This window comes from Dendropsophus ebraccatus, chromosome 9, assembly GCF_027789765.1.
Source record: "Dendropsophus ebraccatus isolate aDenEbr1 chromosome 9, aDenEbr1.pat, whole genome shotgun sequence".
In the NCBI taxonomy this organism is placed as follows: domain Eukaryota; kingdom Metazoa; phylum Chordata; class Amphibia; order Anura; family Hylidae; genus Dendropsophus; species Dendropsophus ebraccatus.
Genome location: NC_091462.1, coordinates 110378243 through 110387294, shown reverse-complemented (window position 1 = coordinate 110387294; position 9052 = coordinate 110378243). Strand labels below are relative to the sequence as shown.

Below are 9052 nucleotides of genomic sequence, written 5' to 3'. Positions count from 1 at the left end.
ATATTTTCAGAATATTTTATCCTCTACGTGTGACCTTATAGATAGCAACATAACATGAACATGGCTGAGTAGACTGTGACTGTCTGCTGACTGCCCGCTGGTCAGGGTGGGGGGCTCAGAATCTTGACAGAACGGGCTGATATTCCCCCCCTATCATCTGGCTGTTTATTGTGTGTTGTGCTGAGTCACATTAAACTGGCAGCAGCCCAGCCAGCGTTAAGGGAGGAGAGATGCAAAGGGCGTCCTTACATAAGCAGCTCCTCTCTGCTCCGGCCCGTATTCCAGCAGTGAACTCTAAACTCCAGCCGCCATGTCTGGCAAGAAAGTACTTGTTGTCTTCGGAGCCACAGGTGAGTGTGAGTGAGCGCTCTTACTTGAGCGTATTGAATGCACAATTTTGCATCCGTTACATTACAGACATCCAGTCCTGGCCTGATGACCTGACGGGACATGAGAGACGAGGTCAGCCAGGGACAAATGTGCATGTAATCTGCTCCTGCAATGCTCCCCAGTGCACAGCAGGTGGCGATGTCTGGATGTAGAGAAGATGTAGACGATAATGTATGTGCACAGACGGCTCAGCCACCTGTCTGCAGGAATATAATCCAGTGTGCACCTTCCTGTACTATAACTGCATATCATGATGAGTACTCTGGGAAAGCTGGGCAGCATTCTCAAAATGGCAGCATCTATGCACAGTCAGGCCCAATCCATCACAGCCCATACATACACTACTCACAAAAAGTTAGGGAAATTTGGCTTGTGGGTGAAATTTATGGAAAGCTTTATTGATGTCATATCATGGGGCATTTATGTAGAAGCATAATATGGGGATTTCCTCATCTCAAAAATGTATTAAAACAAACAGCAACACCAGTGGTGGGTATACCTTAATGTCTTAACTACTTGTCATGTGATCTTACTCATTGAGGTCACAGCATCATTAGGGATTGGCTGCTGGAGACTAGAGGACCTCACATGGAGTGGCTGCTGGAGACTGGGGGACCTCACATGGAGCAGCTGCTGGAGACTGGGGGACCTCACATGGAGCGGCTGCTGGAGACTGGGGGACCTCACATGGAGCGGCTGCTGGAGACTGGGGGACCTCACATGGAGCGGCTGCTAGAGACTGGGGGACCTCACATGGAGCGGCTGCTGGAGACTGGGGGACCTCACATGGAGCGGCTGCTGGAGACTGGGGGACCTCACATGGAGTGGCTGCTAGAGACTGGGGGACCTCACATGGAGCGGCTGCTAGAGACTGGGGGACCTCACATGGAGCGGCTGCTAGAGACTGGGGGACCTCACATGGAGTGGCTGCTGGAGACTGGGGGGCCTCACATGGAGCGGCTGCTGGAGACTCGGGGACCTCACACGGGGCGGCTGCTGGAGACTCGGGGACCTCACACGGAGCGGCTGCTAGAGACTGGGGGACCTCACATGGAGCGGCTGCTGGAGACTGGGGGGCCTCACATGGAGCGGCTGCTGGAGACTGGGGGACCTCACATGGAGCGACTGCTGGAGACTGGGGGACCTCACATGGAGCGGCTGCTGGAGACTCGGGGACCTCACATGGAGCGGCTGCTGGAGACTCGGGGACCTCACACGGAGCGGCTGCTGGAGACTCGGGGACATCACACGGAGCGGCTGCTAGAGACTGGGGGACCTCACATGGAGTGGCTGCTGGAGACTAGGGGACCTCACATGGGACAGCTGCTGGTGATTGGGTATCTTTACATGAAACGGCTGCTGGAGACTGGAAGACCTCACAAGGAGCGGCTGCTGGAGACTGGGGGCCTATTACATGAAGTGGCCTGCACTTTTTCCAGACCTGAATTCCATAGAAAACCTATGGGATCAACCGAGTTACCATGTACGCTTACTCTGTACCCAAGAACTTCAATAAGCTAAGGGCCAGCCACCAAGAAGAGTGGGATGCCATGCCTCAGCAGACTATTAGGCGACTTGTGAACAGTAGGATAGAATGCTATCAAGCTCTAATTGATGCTCAAGGTTACATGTGAGACAGTGACATGTTATTGGGATATATCCATCACTGGGGTTGGCTTTTGTTTCAATACATCATGCCAGATGAGGAACTCTCCATTGGTGCTTCTACTTACATGCCCCATGATATAATATCACTAGAGCCGGAACTTTTTACATTTTCTATACATTTCACCCACAAGCCTATACCTAAGGTTGTGTGAGTAGTGTATGTAAGGCAATATATATTGTTTATTACACCTGTTTTTCCCCATATGGATCTATGTAGTCTGTGATTCACCAGTATCAATGTACCAGCTTTAATCTGGGTATTCAGCAGGTAAATCCAAGCCACAGGGCCCATCCTATGCATTATCCCTAAACACCATCTGGTCACACAGCTGGCACCACGATCCCTACACAGCTATGCTCTTACATCCTAGTTGGGTATGCGGTGGTGCCACATCTCCTTGGCATGTTTGTAAAGCAGGATTCCCCTGGCATCTTTCCATCAGTGTAATGGCATCTGTCCATCTGTGCTATTTTGTGCATCTTCTAAGGATCTGGATTGCATGTTCGCTCAGCTTAGATCTTAAAGGAGAAGTCCGGCAGAAATTTTTATTAGAGTATGGTATTGCCCCCCAAAAGTTATACAAATCACCAATATACACTTTTATACGGGAAATGCTAATAAAGATTTTTTTCCCTGCACTTACTACTGCATCAAGGCTTCACTTCCTGGATAACATGGTGATGTCATTTCCTGGATAACATGGTGATGTCACTTCCTGGATAAAATGGTGATGTCACGATCCGACTCTCAGAGCTGTGCGGGCTGTGGCTGCTGGCAGGGGGATGATGGCAGGGGGACACTGAGGGACACAGGGCACTGGGGGGACACTGAGCATCCCTCTGCCATCATCTTCTCCTGCAGCCACAGCCCGCACAGCTCTGGGAGTCGGGTTGTGACATCACCATTTATTCAGGAAGTGACATCACTATGTTATCCAGGAAGTGACATCACCATGGTTTCCAGGAAGTGACATCCCCATGTTATCCAGGAAGTGACATCCCCATGTTATCCAGGAAGTGACATCACCATGTTATCCAGGAAGTGAAGTCTTGAGGCAGTAGTAAGTGCAGGGAAAAAAGCACTTTATAAACATTTCCCGTAATAAGTGTATATTGAAGATTTGTATAACTTTTGGGGGGGCAATACAGTACTTTAATAAAACTTTCGCCGGACTTCTCCTTTAAGTCGTAGCTAGGTGACAACCAGTATGGCGGGAGTTTCACACAGCTTTCCAAGGCCACATTTCTGATGATCCATTTCATGGCCTCTATTATACGGGTTGCATCAGTATGGGAGTCAGGTATATATGCGATGCTCTGACCCGTGAGGGTCACTTCGCAGTGCAGGCGTTGTAAGCGGGCAGGAACCGGGGCAGCTGCAGGGTATAGGATTGTCACAGTACAGGGCCTGAGGATGGCACAGCTGAGGGACCGGTCTGCAGATACTGCGATATAATTGCTACTGGGCATGCGATTCTTCGCTGTACCTAGTCAGGGCACCAGTAAACGGACACCAATGCCAGGGTTCAGTAACAGCGGTGGTTACACTTTTATTGTAAATGAGGTAACTGGTAGCAACAGTCTCTTCCGGATGCAACTGGATATATAGCAGACTTATATAGACAGAGCTAAGGTGGTGCTGCATAGGCTGAGGTGAAACGTGCCGGATGATGGGAGTAGTAGTGAGAGAGGAATAGAGATGCTGGGTGGATTTAGAGTACTTGCGGTATGAATCTTGACTTGATGAAGAGATGAATAACAGGAACGACACCCAGATGAGAAGATACTCCAGGCACTTGAGCAGACGGACAGCCAGGATCTGTTACAGCAGAGCACCAGCCTCTCTTCTGAAGGTGAAGAGAGACACATGGGAACACAACTTGTCTCCTGAAGGTGGAGGACAAGACTGAGGTAGAACAGGAAGTCACATGGTACTCCTGGCCAAAGCTCGACGGCCATTGGAGGAACCATGGTTACAGGGCATGGTCACGTGATCCTCAGCCTTTGCATACCACTGCACAGAGTTAAACACATGTACAATATACAGGAACCTGAGAGTAATAGGGACTACATAGTCACAGTTGCAGTGCAAATAGTTTCCAGAACAGGCATGGCTGTAATAGCAAAAATAAACTGACAGTGAGAAACAGACAATGTGTTCTGGGACACTGCATATATGTGGGTTGGTTTGATTTTCAGTAAAGTCCCTGGCAACCCATATAGTCCCCATTACAGGGTATATTACTCAGTTTTACCAGACTCTTGAATGGCAACCAGAGTAGATATGCAGCGATTGATATTGGTATTAATCCTCCCGCCATGTCTTGTCCTCTCCGCAGGAGCTCAGGGGAGCTCAGTGGTTGACGCTCTCCTGGCAGATGGCACCTTCCTGGTCAGGGCAGTGACCCGAGACCCCAGCAAACCGGCAGCGGTGAAGCTGAATGAGGCCGGAGCGGAGGTTGTGTCCGCAGATATGGATGATAAGAAGAGTCTGGAGGCCGCACTGAGTGGAGCCTATGGAGCGTTTGTGAACACCAACTACTGGGAGCACTTCAACCAGGAGAAGGAGATCACTCAGGTAAGAGGCGCTATGGTAACGGCCATCTTTACCCTCTGACCCCTGTTGTCTGCAGCCACTGATACAGCATTGTGTTGTGTAGTGAGGAGAATCAACAGTGTTTTATATATTTTTTTTCCCCTGCAGGGTAAACGAATTGCGGACGTGTCCAAGCGTCTCGGCCTGAAGATTGTGATCTACAGCGGCTTGGAGAACGTGAAAAAAATAACGGGGGGAAAGCTGGAGGTGCCGCATTTCGATGGGAAAGGAGAGATTGAAGACTACTACAAAGAGATTGGGGTCCCCATGACCAGCGTCCGGCTACCCTGTTACTTTGAGAACCTGCTGACCTTCTTCAAGCCCCAGAAGAACAAGGATGGGGATGGCTACTCTTTAGGTATCCCATCACAGAGGATGTGTGGGCGATGGTTATTTGCAGGAAAAGACTGCCTGTACTATTCAGCAACTAAGTCACGTGACTGACTGAGCCTTGTATTCAAATTAGTGTCAATCACTGGGATTAGCACTCATTTATAGATGGGCTCAGGCCACCATGTACTAAGACCCTAATAAACCCTCAGCTGTGAGTAGGCCTTCAACGCCAAACAAAAGCAAAGTATAGGAAACTTGCAGAATTGTAAATAACGTGACTAAGCTTTTATGTGCATAAATGTGGAAAATCCCTTTAAAGCTGGGTTCACACTATGTATATTTGAGGCTGTATTTGTGAGGCTGTATAGCAACCAAAACCAGGAGTGGATTGAAAACACAGAAAGGCTCTGTTCACATAATGTTGTAATTGAGTGGATGGCCGTCATTTAATGGCAAATATTTGTTGTTATTTTAAAACAACGGCTGTGGTATTGAAATAATGGCCGTTATTTACTGTTATATGGCGGCCATCCACTCAATTTCAACATTGTGTGAACAGATCCTTTCTGTGTTTTCAATCCACTCCTGGTTTTGGTTGCTATGAGGACCTGACATGAGGACCAAATACAGCCTCAAATATACATAGTGTGAACCCAGCCTAAGGATGTATTACAGCAGACCGTGCAGTTTTCTTTTTAGAAGATTGTCGGCAGAAAAAGACCACTTGGTCCATCTAGTCCGCCCTTTTAGTATTTCCCTCCTTTTTTAATCTCAATTTCTTTCTAGTCCTGCCGATGGGCGATGTTCCTCTGGACATGATGTCAGTAAAGGATCTGGGCGGTGTGATTGTCAGCATCCTGAAGTCTCCATCAGAGTACATAGGAAAGACCATTGGACTCAGCACAGATAAGCTGGCGGTGGAGCAATACGCAGCCATAATGTCCAGCGTCACTGGCAAGAAGTTCAAGGACGCCAAGGTGAGATCAGTTATTGTTCCTGAATTGCTGCTCCTCCAATGGTCGATCACACATCTGACCGTGATGAATATTTTACATGTCATACTGTGTCCACAGGTATACAGGCAATGTCCTGTGCTCCTGGAAACTTCATACTGAATAGAAGAGTAGACATGTTCTTATAGGACTGCCCCTTATCCCACGTATTAGAAAATGAATATTAATATTGATAGTACAGATATTTATGAACCAATCACATCCAGAGCTGTATTCACAATTCTGCTGCCTTACAGTTAGCTCTCAGGCTCCAGCACCTCAGTGAGCTCCTTCTGTGCTGTGGTTGCTGCAGTTTCCTGAGCTCATCTCACTGAAGAAACATAGCTGAAATGGCTGATAACAGGCGCCTTTCCGCCGGCTCCACAGATACCATTCTATGGAGCCGGCTGATTCCACTATCCGCCCGTGCATAGAATGGTGTCTAAGGCATCGGCGGAGAGGTGCGCGGCCGTGAGTGCGTTCTAACGACGAAATTCCGTGGATTTTATCTGCGCAAATTCTGTTGTCTGAACCTGCGTTTATAGATTGTATGCAGTGGCACTGCATATTGAGGGCAGGATGTGGTCCCCTCATTTATGGCTCCCCATTACTTGAGGACTATGTGTGACCTGTGCGTTTTACCTGCAGATTACCACTAAACAGTATGCGAACCTTGGCTTCCCCGGAGCACAAGAACTGGCCAGCATGTTCGAATTCTACCTGATGGTCCCTGACCGCAACATAGAGATCACCTACAAGCTCAACCCCAAGGCCAAGAAATTCCAGCAATGGATGGAGGAGCACAAGGAGGTCTTCAAGGCGTTGTAAAGCCATTTATTGCACTTTCCCCGCTAGGAGGAGAAAAGACTGTGAAATACTGCGGGACATCAGATGGATTTACTAAAACTGGATCATCAAGAACTGTACTGTCAATAGAGATGAGCACAATTTGAGCTTTTAGGGTACGTCCAAACTTAGGCATGTGATGAGCATTTCATTACTGGTGGCTGAAGAAGTTGGACACAACCCTAAGGCTGCCTGGAAAACGGGTACAGCTATAGGCCATAGGCTGTATGCATATTTTCCAGGACTCCCTACGGCTGCAGCCACTGGTAATCAAATGCCACACACTCAGGTTCGGACAAATCTGAGCATGCTCGAATTGCGCTCAATCGTCACAATAGCAACCGCTCAGATTCCTTGCTTATCTCTGAGAGTGCCTGTGAAAAGTGACCGATGTAACCTCATTGGTTGCTACAGGCCATGCCTGACCATAACCATCATAACACTAAGCCAGGGAAGGGGGAACCTCCGGCCCACCAGCTGTTGCAAAACTACAAATCCTATCAGCCTCCCAGCTTTGGTTTTTGTCTTTCCAGGCATGATGGGAACTGTAGTCATGCAACAGCTGGAGGGCCGCAGGTTTCCCTTCCCTGCACTCAGCCATCTCCGCTGACATCATTATTACCCTGGTAGATCGCAGTGACCGCTCGAATACTGGTTTTCTATATTGTATTAATAAAATATTTCTCCAGAACTCGGCCTTTGTTTCAAATGTCTAAACAGCGGAAGTGGCAATGGCAGTCCATCTGGCCAGGAGGTGGAGCAGTTATCCATAACAACCAATCAGATTTTATACACCTGCTCTACAAACAAAACCCTTAAAAGCGAATCAGAGAGTGGGTCAGAATTTCCAGGAGAGGGCAGAAAATAGAGTACGAATGTATATATTTTCCCTGCTGTCTCTCAGCAGCACAATAATGGAGACTTAGCAAGCAGTTCCCTCATCGGGAGGGTCTCTCTGCTTACTAAAATTTAGGACCGACATGGCAAATGTTGTCTTGGTAGTGCTTAAAGAAGGTGGATCAGGTAGATAACATTCTGTGTAATAAATACAACAATCAGCCTATTATCGAATGCCAGCTGTGCATTGCTACATGTAATAGTGATGCACAATCAATGGCTGATGACAGTGTAAATAAAGAATAAGGTTTATACTTGCCTGTCCATGCTCCCCCAGTGTCCTGCTGCCTTTGCCTGCATTCGTTGCTCATCACAGTTGCCGTTGGACACTTCTATATATATATATATTCTCTTGTCCCGCAGGTGTACAGGGGCAGAAACGCCCCATTATTGTGCTGCTGAGAGACAACAGGGAAAACATTATTACTAGGAAATCGGATGATTTAAATTTTTATTTTTGCTCTGAAAATGTTACTGTGTTTGTTCATAGCCATAGGCGGCCTAAACATCATAAAGGAAAGAGAGCAGCCCAGCCCTGTACTGTATGACATGGTCGGTCATTGATGGGAATTGTTGCCCCCCTGGACACCTATTGGGGATCTCCTCTCAGTCTGGTTATCTTGGCATATACACATGTAGGAGACCCCTTCCCCCTTTCTCTTCTTGGTAAAAATTATAAATTAGAATGTGTTTTAATATATAACATTACTATCCATACTAAATGGCTAAACATAAAGACTGCTGACCAAACTATTCTGTACATGTCAGTGCTGACTAGAGTTGAGCGAACCTGCCCAAAATTTGGGTTTGCATGAACCCGAACAATCAGCTTTCGTCTATGTGTTTTCCAGGCGGTTCTCTGGCTGCATCCTGGATAGGGTCTCTAGGTAAAAGACCCAACAATGAGCTGACAAATGGGCAATTGCTTGTTCATCGGCCAATCAACGGGATCATGTGGTCCGAAAAATCATCGCTGATCGTCCTCCTCCTCATCTCATGTAAACAAAGGGATTTATGGTTGACAATGATGTAAGTGAAGGGCAGTTTGATCGATCCGATGATCACTTGTCAGGCTTATCAAACGAGTACCGATCTAGCGTCTGCCTGTATTACAAGATCCTTATAACAAGGATCGGCTCTTTTTATTTGCAAAATAAATAATATATAATAATCTATAGTGTCTATGGGCTGAGTTGACTGTGAGTTGAGTGCCCAGTGGTCAGTCCTGGGATAATGGCTGACTTAGGGCTCTATTACACGGGCCGATTATCGTGCGAAAAATCGTTGAATCGTTCGAATTTAAACGATAATCATTCTGTGTAATTGCAGG

General features: G+C 47.5%; 1 protein-coding gene across 1 annotated transcript; it reads left to right on the top strand.

Moving 5' to 3' along the window:
* The first annotated feature begins 242 nt into the window (after window positions 1-242).
* On the top strand, window positions 243-7516 carry LOC138801479 (nmrA-like family domain-containing protein 1). Its single transcript, XM_069984361.1, has 5 exons — window positions 243-350; window positions 4398-4636; window positions 4763-5012; window positions 5774-5964; window positions 6628-7516. The coding sequence occupies exons 1-5, from the start codon at window positions 311-313 to the stop codon at window positions 6805-6807; spliced, it is 900 nt and encodes a 299-aa protein (XP_069840462.1). The 5' UTR covers window positions 243-310; the 3' UTR covers window positions 6808-7516.
* The last annotated feature ends 1536 nt before the right edge of the window (window positions 7517-9052 follow it).